The sequence below is a fragment of the Chelonia mydas genome, chromosome 13, assembly GCF_015237465.2.
Source record: "Chelonia mydas isolate rCheMyd1 chromosome 13, rCheMyd1.pri.v2, whole genome shotgun sequence".
NCBI classification, from domain to species: domain Eukaryota; kingdom Metazoa; phylum Chordata; order Testudines; family Cheloniidae; genus Chelonia; species Chelonia mydas.
In genome coordinates this window covers 25,639,363-25,662,656 of record NC_051253.2, presented here as the reverse complement: position 1 = coordinate 25,662,656, position 23,294 = coordinate 25,639,363, and the positions used below count along the sequence as shown (strand labels likewise).

General features: G+C 47.8%; 1 protein-coding gene across 6 annotated transcripts in view; it reads right to left on the bottom strand.

Moving 5' to 3' along the window:
* GGT7 (gamma-glutamyltransferase 7) overlaps positions 1 to 23,294 on the bottom strand; it is a 52,775-nt gene that overhangs the window by 27,543 nt on the left and 1,938 nt on the right. For 4 of the 6 annotated variants that reach the window (XM_043527527.1, XM_037877096.2, XM_043527525.1 and 1 more), the window contains exons 2-7: positions 13,970 to 14,196; positions 10,923 to 11,074; positions 7,150 to 7,267; positions 5,826 to 5,893; positions 4,606 to 4,679; positions 1,658 to 1,851 (exon numbers count right to left, since the gene is read on the bottom strand). In XM_043527527.1, the coding sequence (XP_043383462.1) occupies positions 1,658 to 1,851; positions 4,606 to 4,679; positions 5,826 to 5,893; positions 7,150 to 7,267; positions 10,923 to 11,074; positions 13,970 to 14,137 (774 nt within the window). In that variant the 5' untranslated portion in view covers positions 14,138 to 14,196. Of the gene's footprint in view, positions 1 to 1,657; positions 1,852 to 4,605; positions 4,680 to 5,825; positions 5,894 to 7,149; positions 7,268 to 10,922; positions 11,075 to 13,969; positions 14,197 to 15,049; positions 15,202 to 23,294 lie in introns of those variants that run through there. The other 2 variants (XM_043527526.1, XM_043527528.1) reach the window with 2 other exon arrangements.

Below are 23,294 nucleotides of genomic sequence, written 5' to 3'. Positions count from 1 at the left end.
GGCCAGCCTGCATTTCCACTGGGGTGGAGAGAAAGACATTTCCCTATTTACCTCAGTCCAGAAAAGACGGATCACAGGGCAATCCCATAATATGTGGTGTAAGTTAGCACTGAAGTGCACCAATTTTAAACATGAAGTCACTTAGAAACTGGAACTTTTCATCTTTGTTCCTTTTCTTCAGACCTCCCTTCCCACTGTGGCACTGCCGAACCAGAGGAGGCAACAGAGAACTTTCTGAACATGGTAGCCTCGTTACAGCAAGTAGAACGCAGCTCAGAGCAGTCCAAGATGGTGGCTGAATAGCTGAATGAGTCATTGAGGACAGGCTCTGAGACCACAGGCTATCCTGACCACTTGTTTGTGTATCAGCCTGGCAAATAATAATACATGCTGCTTCCCTAGTGCTGTTCGTTGAGAATCCCAAAGCATTAGTTAAACATCACAACAGCCCTGATTACCATCCCCCTTTTACAGATGGAGAAACTGAGACACAGAGCGATTAAGCCCCATATTTTCAAAAGAGCCCCCTAATTTTGGTTGTGCAACGTTAGACCACCTGGCCTGATTTCCAGAGGTGCTAAGCATTTATACATCCCATTGATCTCAGCTGGGGATGCAGGTGTCATGGCCATATATATATATATAAAGTTAGGGGCACCTAAAATTAGAGGCCACTTTTGAAAGTTGGTGCCTAAGTGACTTGCGCAGGGTCACGCAGTGAGGCAATGGCAAGGCCAGGAGAAAACCCAGAATTCCTGACTCATAGTTCAGTGTTCTAACCAAAAGGTAAGGCTCCCTTCTTTATAAATCAAGCCTGTATTTTTAGGACTGCTGGACTCTCCTGTCTTTAGAAGTTACTAACATATCAAAACTAAAGCAGAGCAGCTGAGTAATGAATTGAGAGTGTGGGCAAAGGCCTGGGTAGCACGGGCACCTCTCTGAACAGTAACTTACAGAAAACCACATCAGTACTCCCCAGGGAAAATTTGGCGACATTAACTATGGTTGTGACTCTGATTCAGATGCTTTGAAAAGGTTCAGCGAATGGGGTCTTCATGGGTGAGGACTTTCACCTCAAGGTCCCCAGTTCACATAAAGCTGTTACTGACTGAAAATCATTACCATCCGATAGCTTTTTGGTGTGCAAAGAGTTAGTAGCCTCATTTAGTGGCCAAATGGAGGACTGTTCTCTAAGGCTTTCCAGCACTTTTTCTAGGATCTAAATTTCCTCCAAAACTTTAACCATTCAATCCTTACAGACTAGTCCTATCAAATGTAATAGGGATTAATGGGGTTCTACAGACATGATTGTAAAAACGTATAAAATTTAAGAGAATTAGATCCTTTCTTGTGTTTCTCTGGGACATTTCGATAGAGGAAAGAGTAGATTTCATTTTCATAGGTGATGGTGCCGCTTCATTGGTCACTTATCCTGATTTAAGTAGGATTTGCTCCACTGAAGTCAAGGGAGTTACACACAGGAGGGAGAAAAACTGAGCGCCAAATTTTTAGTTTTAATCACTCAAGTCAAAACTAGCTACTGCTCACCCTCAGCATCCACATTTAAAACAAGGAACAGCTAGTGGTACCATTATCTGTGCTAGGTTGCACTAACTATGCAATAATCCATGTGCAGGTAAGTACAGACATAGCTCACCTCAGAAATGATCTCCTGGGTCAGGTTTCCACCATAGAAGGCCGAGACCCCTTCTGAGCCAACCAGATCCAAAATGGTGGCTAGATCAAGTCGCCTCACAAACATTCCAGGCAACAAAGGCTGGCCGTCTGGAAGGAAAGTCTCTCTGAATTTGTCAGAGTAGTTTAGCTCCTTCAGTTCAGTGATAGCTCTGGCTGTAGCAAGAAAGGCAACAGCAGTATTACAGGAGGAAACCACCTAGGACATTCAGATCATCCCCAGAGACCAGCTGAAGAAGATGGCCGCCAATGATGCATCTGCAGCCTGTATAGTTCTGCTCACTGGTTTGTGTGTGTGTGTGCACGTGCATGCATGAACGTGAGAGGGATTCCCATCCATTGCCCTCTTTGAAAAGTGACAGATAGTCATGGATCATGAGGGCAATAGGATCATCATGTGACCAGTCAACAGTAGGAGATGGGTTGTCTTGTGGCTATAGTGTGAGATTTGGATTAGGGGTCAGGATTGCATTGCTGGATCTGCCATAGATTTGCTGTGTGTCTTTGGGAAAGACACACTGGTCTGCATTTTTTGTGCATGCTTTAGTGCACATACTGCAATTTCCCACATTGTGCACAGAGAGTGTTTGATGCATGAACATAAAGGCAAGCGTGAGTGTGCAAGTCCCCCGCCTGGAGTTGGACTAGTACTGTGGCTGGCACTAGGAGGTCTAATTTGCTTCTTGCTCTCCTAGCCTGGCCTGTTGCACCTTGACCTCCATCCACTAAGACAGAGGTGGCCAAACTACTGCGCGCGGGCCACATCCGGCCCACAGGACCATCCTGCCAGGCCCTTGAGCTCCCAGCTGCGGAGGCTAGCCCCCGGCCCCTCCCCTGTTGTCCCCCCTTCCCCACAGCAACGCCGCCACGCAGGCAGCACTCTGGGCGGCGGGGCTGCGCGCTCCTGCAGGGCAGCGCAGCAGTGTGTCTGGCTCCGGCCGGGCGGCACGGCTGCCAGACATGCCGCTCTGAGTGGCATGGTAAGGGGGCCGGGGGCAGTGGATCCTGGGGGGCAGTCAGGGGGCAGTTGGATGGAGCGGAGGTTCTGGGGGGGGCAGTCAGGGGATGGGGAATGGGGGGGGTTGGAAAGGCGTAGGAGTCCCGGGGGGCCTGTTAGGGGGCGGGCATGTGGATAGGGGGCAGGGCAGTCAGGGGACAAGGAGCAGGGGGGGTTGGATGGGGCAGGGGGTCCTAGGAGGGGGTGGTCAGGGGACAAGGAACAAGGGGGTTGGATGGGTGTTGGGTTCTGAGGGGGGCAGTCAGGGGGCGGGAAGTGGGAGGGGGCGGATACGGGGGTGGAGGCCAGGCTGTATGGGGAGGCACAGCCTTCCCTACCCGGCCCTCCATACAGTTTTGCAACCGCAATGTGGCCCTTGGTCCAAAAAGTTTTCCCACCCCTGTACTAAGAACTCTACTGCTAGAGGCACCATAGGAATGCCCAATATAAGCGCAGTCCCTGCCTGCTACCAATGCTCATAAGAACGGCCATACCGGATCAGACCAATGGTCCTTCTAGCCCAGTATCCTGTCTTCTGCCAGTGGCCAATACCAGATGCTTCAGAAGGGAATGAACAGGACAGGTAATCATTGAGTGATCCATCCCGTCATCCACACCCAGCTTCTGGTAAATAGAGGCTAGCGACACGTCAAAGCATGGTGTTGCATCTTCGCCCATCCTGGCCAATAGCCATTGGTGGACCTATCCTCCATGAACTTGTCCAGTTCTTTTTGGAGCCCAGTTATAGTTTTGGCCTTCACAACATCCCGTCAATGAGTTCCACAGGTTGACTGTGTGTTGTGTGAAGAAGTATTTCCTTCAGTTTGTTTTAAACCTGCTGCCTATTAATTTCATTGGCTGACCCCTACTTCTTGGGTTATGTGAAGGAGTAAATAACACTTCCTGATTCATTTTCTTCACACCACTCAAGACTGTATAGACCTCTAGCATATCCCCGCTTCGTCGTCTCTTTTCCAAGCTGAAAAGTCCCAGTCTTTTTAATCTCTCCTCAGATCGAAGTTGTTCTATAACCCTAATCATGCTCCATTCCAGCAGGTCAGCTTTCTTTGGGTATATCTACACTGCAGCTACAAACCTGTGGCTGGCGCGTGTTCACTGACTCAGACTCATGGAGCTCCGGCTGCAGGGCTGTTTAATTGCAGTGGAGACATTCAGACTCTAGGACCCTGCGAGGTGGGAGGGTCCCAGAGCTCAGGCTACAGCCTGAGCCCAAAGGTCTACACTGCAATTAAACGGCCCCACAGCCTGAGCCCCACAAGTCCAAGCCAGCTGGCACGGGCCAGCCGTGGATGTCTAATTGCAGTGTAGACAGACCCTTTTTGACACAGTCTGGCCACCTGCAGCCTCCCCAGGAGAGGGGCCCTGTTCTAGTGAATGTGCCAGTGTAAAGTGAATCAGGACTCCAGCTTCAGTTCAGGAAAAGTCTAATGCTAGCATAGGAGTGTCCACACTGAAAAGTTATGGGAAAGATGTGTTTGAACATTAGGGTGAGAGGTGCCTCAGTAACAAGACAGATTAGATCAGACAGATACATGGATTTGCATTACACCCGCCTGCACTAACAATGGGAGAATTCCCAGAGACTCCAATAGTGGAGGATCTGACTCCATGTTTCCAGCATGCTATTTCTAACTAGAGATCAGCCCAAACCAAAGAGTCCACCTCGGAAAGATCCACTCTGGATCTTTCATTCTCTGCTGTTCAGGTCTAGCTCGATTTCTAACCCTGACACAGTGCATTTTCCTGTCTGAAGAGCATTAAATTTCTGAAAGTTAACCCCCGTTCACATTCCAAACACATAAATGCAGTCCCCTTCTTCCTTAACATATGCAGGAGGAAAAATTTCCTGGCATACATCACATAGGACCCTTTTACTGCGTTAAGGCGCTCACCCAAATCATGCGTGACATTGAATCCATCCTGAGCAATGTTTGCAGTAAGGCCCAACAGTTCTGACCACGGGAGTCTGGCGAACAGAAAACACAAAGAGAAATCTGCATTTGAAATGGAGCACAGTAAAAGCAGAGCTGTCTTCAGGGGACTAGCACTGGGGCTAAGACGGGGTACAGTCAGGATATGTTTTGTTGGAAGTCTCTTTGTTGCAGCCAGAGAACAGAACTGAGACACTGCACCCCTCTGTAGCCTTGGGAAGTCACTTAACGCCTCCCCTCCATGCTCCATCTATAAAATGGAGGTAATACTATTGATCTACTATACAGGGGTGGATGCGAGGATTAATTGAGTAGAGCTGATCAGAAAACACAATGCTTTCCATGAACATTTTTGAACAAAGCGGGGAAACAATTTCATTTGAAAATTTTTGCAGAATTTTTTGAGAAAATGAAAATCAGAAAAAAAACAGTTTTTGAAAAATTACATTTTTTTCATTTTATACTCAGTTCCTCGGTTCTTTTTCCCCTGCAAATGGCAAAGAGAAATGGATGGATCCCACACTTTTCAATTTTCATTTCTTTGTCAAAAACCCAGAAAACGTCAACCAAAATGAAATGTTTTGTTTTGGCCAAACATTCTTTTGTGGGGGGGAAACAAAATCAATCTGTTCTATTAGTTAATTAGACTTTTATCTGAATTTGTGGTCTGGTTTTCACAGGGCTCAAGTGCCCTTAGCTGCCACTGAATTCAATGAGAGTTGAAGTGCTCGGGTCATCTGAAAACTGGGCCACAGACATGCGACTGCAGAAGACACATCTGTGATAACTGCACATGCAAATCAGTCCTGTGATTGCATGTGTGAAATTCTGAAAACCCCAGCCAGTGTTTGTAAAGCACACTAGGGACAAAAAGTGCTATAAAAGTGCTGCACTTCAAAGGGAGAGACCTGGAAAACAACATGTTCCAAAGAAAAGTGAATCAATAGCCTATCCAAGAACATCAAGAGAGTCCTGTGCCATGGTGAGCTGGGGCAGAGCTTACAGGGCCCTGCCAACAGCAAGATCTTTGGCCATGGAACCCACACTAGAGCTGAATCCGCCACGGACTGGAGATTACAGCATGAGCAGCTGACGAGTTGGAATAAGTGGGTGTTTTATTCTGCAACACCTTTCGGTAGAGTGCACTCTGTGCAGAGCTAAACCATATGAAATATTCTTACCTCCCATGTAACTGATGTGCCTTGTGCATCCCTTGTATCATGCCTGGCACCCCCACCAGGAGACCCGGCTGGACAAAAGAAAGCACAGAAAGGAAGAGTCAAATCGCCCTAAGGACACCATCTCCAATTACCATAACGGAGACGCCATCGCTCATCATACAGAAGGGTCCCAGCATATTTTCCATACAAAGTGAAAGACGCTAAAGATGCCAGAAATTTAGATACAAGGCTTGGTGACAACACAGTTAAGGAGTAAAAGCCTTTGGGAAGAAAGTGGGGCAACTTCATTCCTGATGTAACCCCAATGAAGCCAATGGGTTGAACTCGGTCCCATGACATGTAGCCTTTGCTATTTATCTGTCTATCATTTTGAATATTTCTAAAAGTATGTCAACATGGCAGCAAAAAAAAAATCCCAGAGCAGTGAGTCACAGAGCCTGGGTCTACAGCCTCTGGCTCATGATGCTTGCGCTATGGTGCTAAAAATAGCCATGTAGACATTCACGCTCAGGCTGGAGCTCAGGCTCTGAAACCCAACCCCCTCCTTGGGCTTCAGAGCCCAGGCCCATACGTCTACACGGCTATTTTCAACTCCATAGTGTGAGTCCAAATCTGTAGACCCAGGCCCTGAGACTCACTACCACCCGGGTTTCTGCCATGTAGACATACCCTCAGGCTCCTATCTCCTTTGTATTTCACTCTCTGAAGTAGACTGTTCTTACTTAATTTCCCTTATCCCCAAGCATGGCTCAGTTTACTCATTTCCAGTCAGACTTGCTGGCTCAAGGGATTTCTACGTTACACATGAAACATTTCCCCTCTAGGCCACCAGGGCTAATCTGGACTGGCTCAATAATGGAAAGACGGTCGTCATCACATAAGTGTTCTGTGGCCTGTGCAGATCAAGTGGGTGAGTCTCCATTCAGCTCCTAGTGGACAAAAACATAGAGCTCTTTGTGGGCAGTTACAAAAACCAACATCAGAACTGACAAACCCTCCCCTGCTGTTGGCAGGCTCAGGAGAGTGGGCCATGGAGACCCAACTCCCCTCTCAGCCCTGGAACGAACGGCTCCAGAGTCGGACTGAGGAGCAGTGTGGGGGTGAGGATGCTTGACCTGTGTTTGTACCTGTTCTATGAAGAGGGGATTTGATATGCCAGCACCTTTCAACAGGGCTAAATTCCCCTCTGAGTAACAGGCATCCCACCACTCGCTGCCCATACATTATTGCTGGGAATCGGGGTTAGTGGGGAATGGAAGGAGAAGACACGGGAACATTAGCAAGGAAGCCCCACGAAAGAAAATATAAAGGTTCTCTGGCCCACCTTCAGCTCCCAGGCCTTCTGAAGGCCTTCCTCCTGGATCCCAAAGGGGGCCGTCTCTCGGAAGTCAATCACCTGACTCTCGTTCTTCCGGATGTCGTGGACCAGCATCACTCCCCCGCTGCAAAGAGAGAGCGCCTTGGGCATACAGAGCGCCTTGCTGTCCACTGGACTCCCCGAGCACTTACTAATGCAGCCCTGAGCCTGTACCCCACCCATACCACCAAATGCCCTCTGCGGGTACATGAGGGGAGCACAGGGATCTGGGGTTTGGTGCCACTGAGCTTGTACAAATGGCATCCTCTTACTCAGCTGTTCAACTGTTCTGCTCCCTGCACATTGGGTCCTATCTGCTGACTTCATGGGCGCACACAAGCATTTACTCCTGGCAGGCAGGCACAGCCCTCACAGCCAGGGGAGAGTGACGTGGAGGCTGTTCGGTTCTGTGCAACTTCACCTAATCTGTTAGCTGATGCCAGTGACAGAATCTTTATCACTGGTGATGATATAAGAGGCGGAAAGAGCTCAATCTGCATTTCAGATCCTGATCTCTGATCTCGGATTTGTAAACTGAGTACATTTGATCTACAGGTGAGCACAAGCCAAAATCCTGGAGAGGGGGTGTATTTGAAATCTAAAGCAAGGCCCACATTTTGCAAATGGCCCTATTTTTATAGTGGGCCAGAGCAAAACACTGGCTCCAAACACATCAGCTCAGACATGGGGATGTACGAAATCCAGATCTAAAAGGTACTTCATGAGCCTATTTCTAACTTGTTCTGGAATCCTTATTAACTCTGATGATGACTGGTCGTTTGTTAAGCATCACCGTTATCAGCTATGCACAACACATGCAAACAACAGTTATTTGTCACTCTTAATTGTTTACAGAACAGGGAAAATCCCAATGTCCTTGGCAGATGCCCACAGGGAAAAGCAGGGTTTGGTGTGAAGGCCTGGACTGGGATTCACGAGACCTCAGTTCACTTCCCAGCTCTGTCACAGACTTCCTGTGCCATCTTGGCTGAGACCCCAGATCTGTGTCTCAGTTCCCTCTCTGTAAAACAGAGAGGACAGCACTTCCTTTCTCCCGTTCTCTGCCTGTCTTCTCTGTTTCGATGGTAAGCTCTTTGGGGCAGGGACTGTCTCTCCTATGTGTGTGCATAGATCCTAGCACACTGGGGCCCGCTCCTTGGCTTCTATGGCTATACAAACAACAATGCAACTCCACTTTGCAATGGAGTTATTACAGGAACTTGTTCAGCTATGGATTTTACCAGGTTCCTTTAATACAGCCTTCCCTTTACACCAATATAGCAACTCTGTGTGTCCTAACTGTTTACATGACCCAATAGAAATCAGTTTCATCCGAGAAATGACTTATTTATAATCTCTACCATACTCGAGCTCCAGAATAAACATTTAGATCAAGAATGGGCTTGTGTCATGCTAGGAAATTATGCTTCTGTGTGTACAATGTGGCCTGTTCTGCTGCAGCTGAGATCACAGGAATCATTTTACATTTAGTGACCCAAGTACCCAGAGGACCACACGTCATAATGGGCACAATCTACCATGCATTAGAAACCATTACAATACATCTAAAAGTTTAACAAATAAAACCTGGTGTGTGGGGTGGGGGGGAAATCAGGAAGAAAGGTGTGCGATATTAGAGAGGAAGGTGATGAACACAGGACCAGCAGCACTGAAATTAAAAACACCTTCGGAATCCAAAATGTTGAAGGTTTTTTTTGAAAGTGAGATTATTCATTATTGCTCATAGATTCGAAGACCAGCCTAGTCTGACTTCCTCCATAACACAGACCATAGATTTCACCAAGTGATTCCTGCATTGATCCCTAAAGCTTGTGGTTGGACTAGTGCATATTTTAGAAAGGCAACTAATTTTGATTGAAAGACTGCAAGTGATGGGGAATCCACATCCCATGGTACATTGTTCCATTTGCTAATTATTTGTGCATGTCGGTTTAAAATTTAGCTGTTCACTTGATGCTTTAATCCCCAATTAGAACACTGGAACTCTGTGCCTTGGAAGTCTTGGGTAAATTGCACATTTCCTAAATCCATTCCCAAGTAGTCCATTCATTTGTGGTTTGTTTTGTTTTGTTTTTTAATCCTAAACAGAGATTTAGTAACAGGCTTTGGGATCAAACCGGGGTTTCCACTTACAACAAAAGATTCTCAAATCCGAGTTGATGAGACATTATCAGGTGACAGCATTTATGTAACATTCCCTGGGACTTCCTGGTGTCCTGGCGAGTGGAAGGTTCAAGTCTCACTTGCATAACATCTTTCGAAACTGACACCAAAGGGAGGCAGCAGCTCCAAGCAGTAGGCTAGACTCAGGGGTACGGGGGTCACATGGAGTCCAAGATGGTGCAGTTGGCACTTTCCTCCAGCCCCCTCACTCTGCACATTCTTCCAGTTTAGATCTCCTTACATTCACTTTGCCCCACCATGCGTTGAGGGAACCCCCATACAGTACATGCTGCTGCTGCTGTTGTAACAGGGCCATGATTTACAGGTGTAACAAATCTTATTCAGGTTTCCAAAAACACCAGGACAGATCCACTCAGCATACCTGGGGTTGGGGATTAGGGAGCATTCCACCACCTTTTAACCTCTGCCAATCCTGGAGGCCAGATCCACCCCTACACATGCTAGAGCAGGCTCAGGGCTACTCTAGCTTGTGCTTGCTGGAATAACCTTCTGGGGACCCTTCAACTGGTCCTGGATCACCAGAGTGCAGCACACTCCAGCCATGCCTCTCTCCTGCCACTGGTCCACCTTAGTAATGCAAAGCTGCCAGAAGGATGGGAGAAAGGATCTGGTGTACCACTGTCGCAATGATTTGGTAGCCACCCTTGCCTCCCTACCAGCAGCCAGCATGACAGTTTAGACTAAGGACTAGATTGCATCTGTAAAGCCACTAACTGAGTTGGGGGGCGGGGGTGCAATGGCAAACCTCCGCAGCAGGAGATCCTAGAAGCAGCATGCATGACTCAGGGGAGCATGTGTCAGACTGGCTCCCAAAAACTCTCCCCACACTTCCCCCGGCTCTGCTGGCTGCTGCAGAGGGGGTAAGGCCATAGCCCTCTCCCTTTGGGGAGGCTAATATCACCATCAGCACTAGCCTTGAGCAGTCCTTTTGCACAGGAAGAGCAAGCAGGGAGGGATAGCTCCGTGGTTTGAGCATTGGCTTGCTAAACCCAGGGTTGTGAGTTCAGTCCTTGAGGGGGCCGTTTAGGGATCTGGGGCAAAACTGGGGATTGGTCCTGCTTTGAGCAGAGGGTTGGACTAGATGATCTCCTGAAGTCCCTTCCCACCCTGAGATTCTATGATTCTAAGGACAGAGCATTACCAGCCAGTAGGGAGGCACACAGAGGAGAAGGATCTTTGTAGCCTCTCCCCTGCTTTCAGGGCTGTGAAGGGCTCATCGGGCTCCATCCCTGCAATGAGGATGTAGTGAAAGCATTCCCCATTTCCAGCCGGCAGGTGCACAAAGGAGGCAAGAAGCACTGAGTCAAATGACACTTTGTGATCCCAATTCCTCCCGTGCCCATCCCCGGAGCACAGGGTAGCCCTGGGCTGCAGCACAGAGAGGAACCCTGGACCACCTGCCTGAACAGACTCCTGACCCAACACTGGCCCCATTGCCCAGACCCAGAGCCCTCCTGGTTCTGCCCCCTCAGCATGCCACCACACCAAGCAGGCCCTCTCAGCAAAGGGGAGCACAGCGACCGGTTTGCACCTACCCGCCGATGCCGGATGTGTGGGGGTTGATTATTCCTGCGCACAGAGCTGCGGCGATGGCTGCGTCCACGGAGGATCCCTGCTTGTTGAGCACCTCGATGCCCAGCGCCGTGCAGCGGGCAGCGTCGGTGACCACGGCACCCTGGTGGAATATCTAGGAGAAGCAAAGCCATGCGGTACTGTAGGAGAAAGGCAGCGCCATCTGCTAGCGGAAGGAGCATTTCCCACACTTTCATTCAAGCCCACGGCAGGGCCTGGTCTGGGGCCCAGAATGAACATGGGCAGCAGAAGATGGATTGTGTCTGGGTGCAATTCAAGGGGTTGGTTTTGACCTGTGAATTGCTAAGCAGCTGGATTCCCGACTATGCCACTCCTCGGGCTGGAGCTAAGACTGCCCGGAGACAAAAGGCCTCCAGCCACTGCTACCGGTGAAGTGCCCCCTGGCCAAATGCTCTAATGCAGCAGGTCGTTCCTACAGCCACGCTCTAGCCCTAGATATACCATGTTATGTCACGATCACAACTGGCACCTGGACAGGGCTGAGAACAGCTAGCCTCTTTGTTCTACTCAAACCTCTTCATGTTTTGTACTTTTTTAAAATCCCATAAAAACTTTTAAGAAAACACAAAGGCAGACACCACAAGCAACCCCCACAGCACAGCCTTCATCCCACCCACACACCTAAACACAACCCCATAGCAGGGCCCCCATCCTTCCCCACACACACCTAAACACAACCCCCATAGCAGGGCCCCCACCCCCCCCCACACCTAAACACAATCCCCACAGCAGGGCCCCCTACCTTCCTGCACACACCTAAACACAACCCCTGCACCCCGGCCCTCATTTCCCCCCCACACCTAGACACAATCCCCACAGCAGAGCACCCCCATCACCTCCAGGCACCTAAACACAACCCCTGCAGCAGGGCCCCCCATCCCCCTGCACACACCTAAACACAATCCCCACAGCAGCCCCCTCCCCTCCCATCATCCCCATGCACCTAAATAAAACCCCTATAGCAGGGCTCCCATCCCCACACACACACCTAAACACAACCCCTATAGCAGGTCTCCCCATCCCTCTGCACACCCGTAAACACAACCCCCACAGCATGTCCTGGCTATTTGTCAAGGGTGATCGGGAAACAGTTTGCGTTTACTATGTTCAGCACCTAGGTACGGTACTCTAACTGTGGGCACTCTAAAAACACACCACAGACAGACAGACAAGTGGTTAGACAGACTGCTGTCTAAACAGATATCTATTGCAAGTGAACTTTGAGCGTCAGCAAGAGTCCAAATAATTGAAAGAGCAAGGATGCTCCTTTCCCACTCTGAGACCTGCCCCAGGACATCTAGCCAGGACCTCCCCTCTCATTGAGCAGTATGGGGAGGACAGCGTGGTCAAGACCCACTGACACCTGTTTGCAACACACACACCCCAGTTACCTGACATCACAGCACACTAGTAAATGTTCTGTAGCCTTGTCATAAATATAAAGGGAAGGGTAAACACCTTTAAAATCCCTCCTGGCCAGAGGAAAATCCCTTTCACCTGTAAAGGGTTAAGAAGCTAGGATAACCTCGCTGGCACATGACCAAAATGACCAATGAGGAGACAAGAAACTTTAAAAGCTGGAGGGGGGAGAAACGAAGGCTCTCTCTGTCTGTGTGATGCTTCTGCTGGGAACAGAAAAGGAATGGAGTCTTAGAACTTAGTAAGTAATCTAGTTGGAGATGCGTTAGATTCTGTTTTGTTTAAATGGCTGAGAAAATAAGCTGTGCTGAATGGAATGGATATTCCTGTTTTTCTGTCTTTTTGTAACTTAAGGTTTTGAATAGAGGGATTCTCTATGTTTTGAATCTGATTACCCTGTAAGGTATTTACCATCCTGCTTTTACAGAGGTGATTCTTTTACTTTTTTTCTTCAATTAAAATTCTTCTTTTAAGAACCTGATTGCTTTTTCATTGTTCCTAAGATCCAAGGGTTTGGGTCTGTGTTCACATATGCAAATTGGTGAGGATTTTTATAACGCCTTCCCCAGGAAAGTGGGTGTAGGGTTTGGGGAGGATTTGGGGGGGAAAGACGTTTCCAAGCGAGCTCTTTCCCTGTTATATATTTGTTAGACACTTGGTGGTGGCAGCAATAAAGTCCAAGGGCAAAAGGTAAAATAGTTTGTACTTTGGGGAAGTTTTAACCTAAGCTGGTAAAAATAAGCTTAGGGGGTTTTCATGCAGGTCCCCACATCTGTACCCTAGAGTTCAGAGTGGGGAGGGAACCTTGACAAGCCTATTTTGTCAAAGCAACAAAGTCTTAGTAAAATGGGCCTACACAACAGTGCTGCCTTTCCTGTGAAACCCTTGCAGTGAAGTGGGGCGAGACCGCCCGTGTGTAAAATATGAGACACGGGCAGGGAATAGCAGGGGGTTCCACTGTCATTTAAACCATTACACTGCCTAATCCCAGTTAAGAATTATACCCCTCAATGACAGATGTGCCACACAATATACAGACCAGCAACACTACCATTTTGCCCTGTAATTGTCAGAAAAGTGACTATGTACCAATGGTGCCTTCTGCCTTAATAATAGAGCTGCTCGCTGCATTTATTCAGGTTCGGGTTTTTCTCCTGCTTGAACCACAGAGCCAGCCAGGGCAGGATGAGCTGGATTCTGTTCTCTCCAGTGCATCATCATCAAAACCTCACAGATAAATCTGGTTGCATAATCTCTGTCTGCAGCGATGATGCAAAAGCAGAGAGTACCCAGCTTGATTCTCAGATCCTGCAGGGAGTTTACAGCATTGGCTGGTAGAAAAAGCTTTTGCTGTGTAAACGGTTCTGATTTGATGTGGAATCACTGAGAGGGAATCGGTATGGAGGCTCCCAGTCTCAATTCTACAGTCCCTTTTTGACATTACCAGCATTTGCTGGGTGTCTTAACTGATGAACGCAAAGGAGGAAGCTGTAGTTCCCAGCAGGCAATTCTTCCCATAGCTAGATTATCGTCCTTTTAAAAAAAAAAACAAAGAAAACCCTCCGCTTACCTGTGGGTCCCCAAAGTAGATCTGCATGATCAGGGCCACCGTGACTCCCATCGCAAAGGTTAAGCAGGCTGTGATGATCACCGTCAGCCCATCCTGGCGGCAGCTGCAGTCTGCAGAGAATGGGTCTTTGCTGGTCTCCCGCAGCGGCGAGACATCCTGACTGCCCATCTCCGATGAAGATGACGGCAGGCGCTGGAGGCGAGCTGATTTCAGGAAAGAATCTGGATCTTCAGAGGCAGGAAGGAAAGGGAATGAGGGTTAGGTATTGAGGAAGCTTGGGTTCTTATTCCAATGCATACACTGCACTAGCATTATACCTGTACCTGTTCCAACAAAGCTATTATCTTCCCTACTGAGCTTTCAATAGATTTTCTGGCTCAGATACTGCTCTGGGTTGTTTTACTCCTACCTTCCTTTAATACTTGTTAGCCTTAAGGGGACTTTTCCCTGGAAACAGTGAGATTTAGACAGCTAAGTTGTCTGAATTTTTCTTGATGCAGCAGATGGATGGACAGCCTGAAGGCACCAACATTTCCAGCAATGAACCCATGATTAGTGCCCTTTTGGGCTTGGTTGTAACACAGATCCCATGTTATTCTGCTTGCAGATCGGTCTCAGAAATGCTGCAGAAGATGCAGTTAAGACCAAAAACCCATTGACATTACTTGGGCTCTGTGCTTAAGGTAAAGCAACTCAATCAAACATACCCACATCAAAATAGTAGGCACCAACATTATAATTACTGTGATCAAAGGCTGGCAAAGTGGGAGTAGAGGGAGTAGGGAAACTCTGTCTACCTGTCTGTCTATCTATGGTACATTAGCAGTTCACAGCAACTCAACTAAACCTAAAGGCATTCAGGAAGCAAGGAGACTGTTTCACTTTCCCACTACTTAAGGCTTTTGAACAATGACGAGGAGAAATGCAAAATCTGGTGACTCAATGTAATTACAATATCAGAAATGATACAGCCAACAGAAGGAAGTCCTGTGTCCCACTGCCAGGATTTAACCGGGAGGAAAAGGCCAGAACAGCAAACAAAGTGCACATCACTTCCATGTGACTTTGAAAACAATTTACCTTACTGTTTAAGGTTCTTCAAATCTATATTTTCTTCACCTGTTATTTTCCCAGAGTTGATGATTGTGAGAAGAGCCTGCACAGAGGGCATTACCTGGGAGTTAAAATAGCCACTTGGGACATGGGCCGGACTCGGCTGCTATTTAAATCCTGCTTCAAATAGAGATTTATGAGAGGTGTGCTTTCACCAGCATTCCCTGCTCAAACACACTCCAGTTGGCTGAGATGAGGTCATGTGCCCAATGGAAATTTTACACCATTCCAAGGCTGACCACATTATTTACCACTTAGTCACCATTGGCTGCCTTTTTAAATTTTTTTACTATGTCCTAGCCAGTGATTGGTTGAGATTAATTACATGGGCCTATCATACCCAATCCGATTGTCTATGGTCATCTAAGAGTGGGACCTTTCAGTGCTCTCTTGTTCCTGTCCCTCCGGATGGTTCTGGGGGCAGTGGGTATTAGAGCTGTTACAGTCGTCTTCCCTGTGCTTCCTCTCTTGTTCAGGTGAAGCAAGTTCCTCTTGAGTTGCAAATGCTGGCATCGTCAGAGCTCAGGTGCAGCTAGGGTTGCCAACAATCCCTTATTACAAGGGACGTCCCTTATTTTTCCATCTCTGTACAACAAGATCGGGAGTTGCTGAGTGCTGCAAAAAGCAGCAAGAAATGCCCCTGGCAAATATAGGTGAGTACTGCTTATTGATGATGATGATAATAATAAATAATAATAATAATTAATTATACATAAGGTCAGATTCTCCTCCCACTTATACCAGGCTTTCATCAGTGAAACACCATTGATTCGAATGGGATCACTCCTGGTTTGCACTAGTGTGAGAGGAGAGTCAGGCCCGGAGACGCCTTTCGAGAGTGATTGTGTAGCAGGTACCAAAGTTCCTGGACAGCATCCCAGCCTGGAGGATGCTAGGACATGCAGCCCAGCAAGAAACCAGCCCCAGAGCCACAAGAGGTGTTCTGCAGAAGTGAACTGGCTGGCAACACCTAGAGCAGAGAAAGGGGGGGGTACGGGGGGTGGGGGGAGGAGACTGTGGATGGAAGAGAAGAGCTGTTCTCTCGCCCTGTGGTAAAAAGGCTGCATATTAACTGGATTTGGTGGTTCACAATTAAAATGATTGGCTCTTGGTTCGAATATGTGATCAGCAGGCCTCCTGCAGCTGCATACTATCTGCAACTAGTCGTCATTTTTATTAACCCAAGGGGCAGCAGGGTTCCACGCCATCTCCCTGGCAAAGAGAGAGAGGCACAGAGCTGCCACCAGTCACTGCAGGGGGAAGGGACTGGCCAAGAGGGGCCTCTGCCCCCTTGCCCCTGGGGGAGTAGGCCAGGAGCCCTGAGACATTCTTTGTCAGTCTGTAAAATTGTAGCTTTTTTTCCTCTTGAGCCTAATGCTATTTCTGCGGGGTGAGCAGATTGGGATGAGGGGACCCTGCATCAGCAATATTTTAGCAGGTTGGCTGGGGCAGCCCAAGAGAGGGGAGGGAATGGGGAGGAGGGGTGATCTGGAAAATAATAAAATAAAACCAAACGTAACAAGTTGTGTCCCTCTGCCCTTTTATTTCACTCGGCTGTTGTCTGTCTGGTTCTGTCGGTCAGTCTTGCCAATGCAGCTTGTAAACTCTTTGAGGCAAGACCTGTCTCTTCCTATATGATTGTACAGCACCTAGCCCAATGAGGGCCCTCATCCTGACTGGGGCCTTTGGGCACCACTGTAATATAAATGATTAATAAAATACATAATAATAATATGCCTCAACTCCAGTCAGTACCTAACTCAATCAGCTAAGAGGGAGCATGACTGCTGGCAGCCTGGTCTCTGCCTCATCTTCAGCCCCATTTGTCAGGGGAGCAGGAATAGTCTGGGGCTAACGTTAGGCTGTCCCTGCTCATCCTGTACTAAGGACACATTCCCCTGTCCTCACTGATGGGCTTGGCTCACTAGCCAAGCTGAACAGGTGGAGATGAAAGGCCCCAATTAACCTCTTAATGTCTTTACCAGCCTCCTCCCACCTGCTCCTGGGGAAAGCAGCAGTTATGAGTTTCCAGGTCCTGTCTCATTCCTGACATTTAAAAACCACTAGGCCAAATTGAGACCTGAGGTAAACAGGTGCAACTCCACTGGTGTCAGCATGGGCCCCAATTCTAATATCAGTTACACTGCAATAAATCACGAGTATCTACACTGGAGTCAATAAAGTTATAACTTCTTACACCAATCTCATTTACTCTGGAGTAACTCAGGAGTAAGGGCACTGCCAGGGCAAAGTATAAGAGATCAAGCTTGGCCTCCTGTATTTATTTACCAACTTATAAAAGCACGCTTATCCCCTAAGGCGGGGGTGGGGGTGTGGGAGGCATGCAATCTACAGCCCGTAAGCCATACACAGCCCACCAGAGCATTTCATAAGGTCCCAGCCTGCTTTGACACAATATACGAACAGCCAATTCATTAGCTTTTTGTGGGACTGTTTACATCATTTTTCCTGTTTTCTATAATTGATACACATTTTATGCACTCATTTCTTTATTTGTTTTTAAATAGACAATACTGCACATAGAAACAACCTATCTAAATACATACAAAACAAGACAAACAAACTAATAATCAGTACAGGTGACTTTAAATCTTATTGAAATATGTAGAATCTGTTTGGCCCCCACAAGGTGGTGCTTAGGTTTATGTGGCCGTCCTGCGTAATAAGGCTGGGCACCATTGCCCTAAGGACTAAGCACCTATACAACCTTCAACTAAGACATGACTCGTTAATAGTACCAGACAGTAACTCAGTCAAAACCCTCCCCCTGCATTTCACCTCTAGAGACCAGGGCTGCAATCCTGCCTCAGGTCACCCATGAAACTGTGTTTGATGTTCTCGTCTGAGTCCCCAGTGGATGTTGGTCCATAGCAAAGAAACCCCACACAGTGCAACACAGCTGGGTGCCTCTTCTCAACAGGAGCTCAAGTTGGACAGGGCAGTCAGGGCGGGCAGTGGCTGCGTATAGGCTGGGGCAATGGGAAGAGGCCCAAGACTGGAACATCAAAAGATGCTGCAGGTCAGGACTGGAGTGTTTTGGCAGAGCCAGGTGGAAGCGCAGAATTGGAAGAGTAGAAGGGCACAGGTCAGGATAAGCTGAACTGTATGGGGGGGCCCACATAAGCTGAACTGTATGGGGGGACCCACAACTGGACTAGCAGGGGAGGTAATTACTTTTGCAGAGCTGGGGCAAAAGTGGGGGGCAAATTGTGCACATCCCCTGGCTCCAGCCAGCATTCACACTTCTCTCAATTCCACCAACACCACATTCATCTATAGCAAGAAAATAAAATGACAACTATCGATGCTCTCTTACTTGGAGAATAAAAGCAGCAGGAATCTCTGTGCAAAACCGTGGATGTCTCCAATCTCAATGCTAAGCCACGCTTCTCTTGTGCTACTATAGAGCTCTGGAACTGAGACTGCAGGACTGAAAATTAGACCTCAGCCATGCCTATAGTTGGGATGACAGAGCTCAACACATGCCCCATTCTTTCCCCAGTAAAACCCAGACCCTCGGTGCTCCTTCTACCCCTGCTCAAACATTGCCCATCACTTGGGAAGACACTCTCCTGTGAAGACTTCCACGGCAAACAGTTACACCAGGGCGGGTCATTTGTTCCTTGGGGCCTTAGGCACACTTTGATACCCCACATATTATACACACAGGAGTTGGGAGGAGAGGTAGGCAGGTGAATGTGGGAGGGTTTTGCAGCTGAAAAATGGGATTTGAGCACTTGTCAGTAAGGGGAATTTCAGCAACTGGTGGGGCTTTGGCATCTGTCATGGGTCAGTCTGGGAGAGCCAGGCTGTGGGGCTGGTCCCAAGGGAGGGTCCAAGGGGAGCCAGCGTTCAGAGGAAGTTGAAGGTGAATGTAGGCAAAGGCTGCTGCAAGAGCAGCACCCTCCAACAGGTAAGGCCTGGTGTAACCACCCTTTAGCCCAGGGGTTCTCAAACTGGGGTTTGTGACCCCTCAGGGGGTCCCGAGGTGGTTACGTGGGGGTCGTGAGCTGCCAGCCCCAAGCCCAGCCATGCATGGGGCTGAGAGCCCAGAGCCCCAACAGCCCAGATCTACCCTTACCACCGTTCACCTCCAGCCCCGCTCCTCCTCCAAAGAAAGGACACCAAAATAGAAATTTGCCCAGAGTGCCATTTTTCCTAAGGCCGGCCCTGAGACTGACACAACATTAGAGGGTTTGATTAATTCAGCTCTTCAGCTGCTGAATAAACTGCATGAATGTGTTTTTAATTTATAAGGGGGGGTCCCACTCAGAGGCTTGCTGCATGAAAGGTGTTGCCAATACAAAAAGTTTGAGAACCACTTCTTTAGCCCATACAGTATTGGCCTGGCCCTACACCGCTCAGAGCTCTAAACCCTGTGTCACCCTGCAGCTTTTAATCCTTGTTTGGCCCTGTACATTAATATAGTGACAGGCAAATAATCCGAATACTGGGCGGGTGCACAGTGCCTGCTATCCAAGGATCTCAGAGACCTTCACAGGCATTAATGAATTCAGCCTCAAAACACAACTTGCAGGCAGGGATGCACTTGTACCCCACTGTAGCGATGGGGAAACCAGAGAATAGAGAGATGACCTTGGGCCAGTCATGTCACACGGGATGTCCATGGCAGAGCTGGGAACAGCAGCCTGAGAGAAAGAACACTCCAGTGGTTTGGGCATTAGCCCATGAGCTGGGTTCAATTTCCTGCTCTGCCACAGACTTCCTGTGTGAAACTGGGCAAGTCATTCGGCCTCAATTTCCTATCTGTGAAAGGGGGATAACAGCAATGCCCTGCCTCACAGGGATGCTGTGAGGATAAACACATTAATGACTGAGAAGTGCTCAGATAATGTGGTAATGCGGGGCCATATAAATACCTCACTTAGAATCCAACCCTCCTCATTCCCCGCACTGGAGTGGCCTGTCTATAGGCTCAGAAAGACAGCGCTCGTCTGGTTCCATCTGATTCTCGCTGGAAGGTGCTCTTCACAACCACAGGGAATACAATTTTTTATTAAATGAGAGCTTAGATTGGGCAGACAATGAAGATCTAGATTACCACTTCCTCAATCTTCCAAATAATGTCTCCTAGTTGGCATTGGTGAGTGCACAAATAGATTTTTCAAAGCCACTTGATGTTACACGCATGTAAGCTTTTAGATTTTCATTTATACAATGGAATAGGGGAGTAGGACCATGAAACATTCAAAAATGTCAGCTGCGCAATTGTGTAACAGATTTCTGCATGAAACTACTGCAGCACGGTGGGGAAATTCAGTACCTGTGCACACAAATAGCCAGATTTGCATGCACCATCACGATAATGGCACACATCAAATCATAGAACTGTAGGGCTGGAAGGGGCCTCAAGAGGTCATCTAGACCAGCCCCCTGTACTGAGGCAGGACCAAGTATACCTAGGGACAAACCATCCCTGACAGGTGTTTGTCTAACCTGTTCTTAAAAACCTTCACAACCTCCCATGGAAGCCTATTCCAGTATTTAACTCCCTTTTAGTTAGAAATCAGAGGGGTAGCCGTGTTAGTCCGGTGGCACCTTAAAGCAGTCCGGTGGCACCTTAAAGACTAATAGATTTATTTAGGCATAAGCTTTCATGAGTAAAAAAACCCCACTTTGAAGGGTTTTTTACCCACGAAAGCTTATGCCCAGATAAATCTGTTAGTCTTTAAGGTGCCAACAGACTCTTTGTTTTTTTAATTAGAAAGTTTTTCCTAACATCTAACTTAAATATCCCTTGTTGCAGTTAAGCTGACTACTTCTTATCCTACCTTCAGTGGCCCTGGAGAACAGTTCATCACCCTCCTCTTCATAACAGCCCTTAACTTATTTGAAGACAGTGATCAGGTCTCCCCCAGTCTTCTTTTCTCAAGACGAAACATGCCTGGTTTTTTAACCTTCCCTCAGAGGTCAGGTTTTCTAAACCATTGTCATTTTGGTTGCCCTTCTCTGGACTCTTTCCAATTCGTCCACATCTTTCCTAACGTGTGCCACCCAAACGGGACACAGAACTCCAGCTGAGGCCTCACCAGTGCTGAGTAGAGCAGGACAATTACCTCCTTTGTCTTACATACAATGCTCCTATTAACACATCCCACAATGATGTTAGCCTTTTTCACAGCTACATCACACTGGTGGCTCATATGTGATTTGTGACCCACTTATAACCCCCAGATCTTTTTCTGCAGTGTTACTGCCCAGCCAGTTATTCCCCATTTTGTAGCTGTATATTTCATTTTGCCTTTCTAAGAGTAGCACTTTCCGTTTGTCTTTATTGAATTTCATCATGTTGATTTCAGACCAGTTCTCCGATTTCTCAAGGTCATGTTGAATCCTGTCCTCACAAAGTGCTAGCAACCCCTCCCAGCTCAGTGTCATCCGCAAATTTTATCAGCATACTCTCCACTCCATCATCCAAGTTATTAATGAAAATACTGAATAGCATTGGACCCAGGACAGACCCCTGTGGGACCTCACTACATAGGTGAGGCATGAAATTGTGCTTGCATTTTGCACACACAATGATATACCTAAAGTTTTTGGAAAATCTTTCCCATAGATTCCAAGGTAAAGTAACTAAGGGGACATTTCTCTCTTGGGCCTGAAAGTGAAAGTGACATGGAATGGCATGAAATGAAAATGGATGATGAAAACTTAGTCATTTATTAGAACGTGATCAAGGAAATTAAAAGGTAAAAACCGTGACCCCTTGCAAATTAGCTTTCAGTCCTCAAAGTCAGTGGGTCAAAGACTTGACTGGGAGCTATACAAAACAGTCCTTGCCTTGACAGAGAGATGCATGCACAGGTATTTGTTCTCAGTCTGGTGACTAAGTGGTAGCAGCCCTGACCATCTGATACTGTCCAGTCATCACTGGGAACCAAATACTTTTCTGGTCTGAGGGAGGGAAGCAACAGCTAGTTACATGGATCATTGTCACATCAGGAAGGTATTAATGGACTAGGGGGCCAAATTAATCCCTAGCGTAAATCTACTAATGTCAACTGAGTGTATAGAACTCTCTATAGTTACACTGGGGATGAATCTGACCTACAGTCTCTATACCACTTGGTTTCACTTAGACATGAGTTGGAGCTGGGGTGTGCGTGGGGCAGGGGACAGACGCAGAGGCGGCGCTGGGGCAGGCGGAGGGAGTGAATTTGGATCCATTGGAGAAAAATATGACTTTGATCATCTGTAAGGAAACAATTTTTTAAAAAGAGTTAATCAAGAATAATTTAAAACCCAACCAACTTTATTAAAACCAGGCAGTTGACAGGAACAATTCACAGCTCTTTGCAAGTGTCTGTGTGTCTTTGCAGCTGGTATTACACTACCAAACTGGAGACCCCAGCAAATTAAAGTGGTGAAACAGGGCAGATGATGGTAAAGATGATGACACAAGATCTTAGCAAGACCCTCCTGAGTCTAATAAGATACAGGGAATACTAATAATTAAGAATAAAAAGGGTAGTGACATTTCATGTACTTGCTGTGAATGAGAGGGGGAGATGGGCTGATGAATGGGTATGAGGATGTTTGGATGAAGGGATAATGCAGGGCAGTAATGAACTAAGTGGAGGGGCTGGTAAGAGTGAGGGGAGTCGAGAGCAGGGTAACACAAAAGCAGATGAGGTGTTTCCCTGGGAAAGGCTGAAATGTCAGACTCAGTTGCCTAAATTCTAGAAGATTCTGAGAGTGAGCGACACGCCCCAGTGTGGTATTTTTTTGGGAAAGTGAGTAACCTGCGTTCTGAGAGCTTCCCTCCCTGCATGAGGAGATTCCCCACTGCACAGGGAAATCCTAGCCCCAAGGGTGTGGGACTCCCACAGGCTCTGGCCAGTCTGCCCTGCAAGGTGAGGGAAGATCAACAGCCCAGCCACTGAAGAGTGCCAAGTCCTGTGTGAATTGAGAGGAGGAAAGGGGTGGTCCCCTTGGCAGATCCCTGAAGGGCAGGGGAAAGACCAGCCAGCCACACCCCGAAGACAGTGGGTGAAAGAACACCCAACCCCATTCCCCAAAAGGCTCCAAGAGTGAATCCTGAGTGGAACCAGGGCCAGGGGCTTTCACCAGACCTGAAACTGGGAAACTGAGGGGGCTAGTGAGGGGTGGGCTGCCTGGTCCAGAGTGAGAGAGGGATTTGGAGCAGCTGCCATGGGAGTGCTGGAGT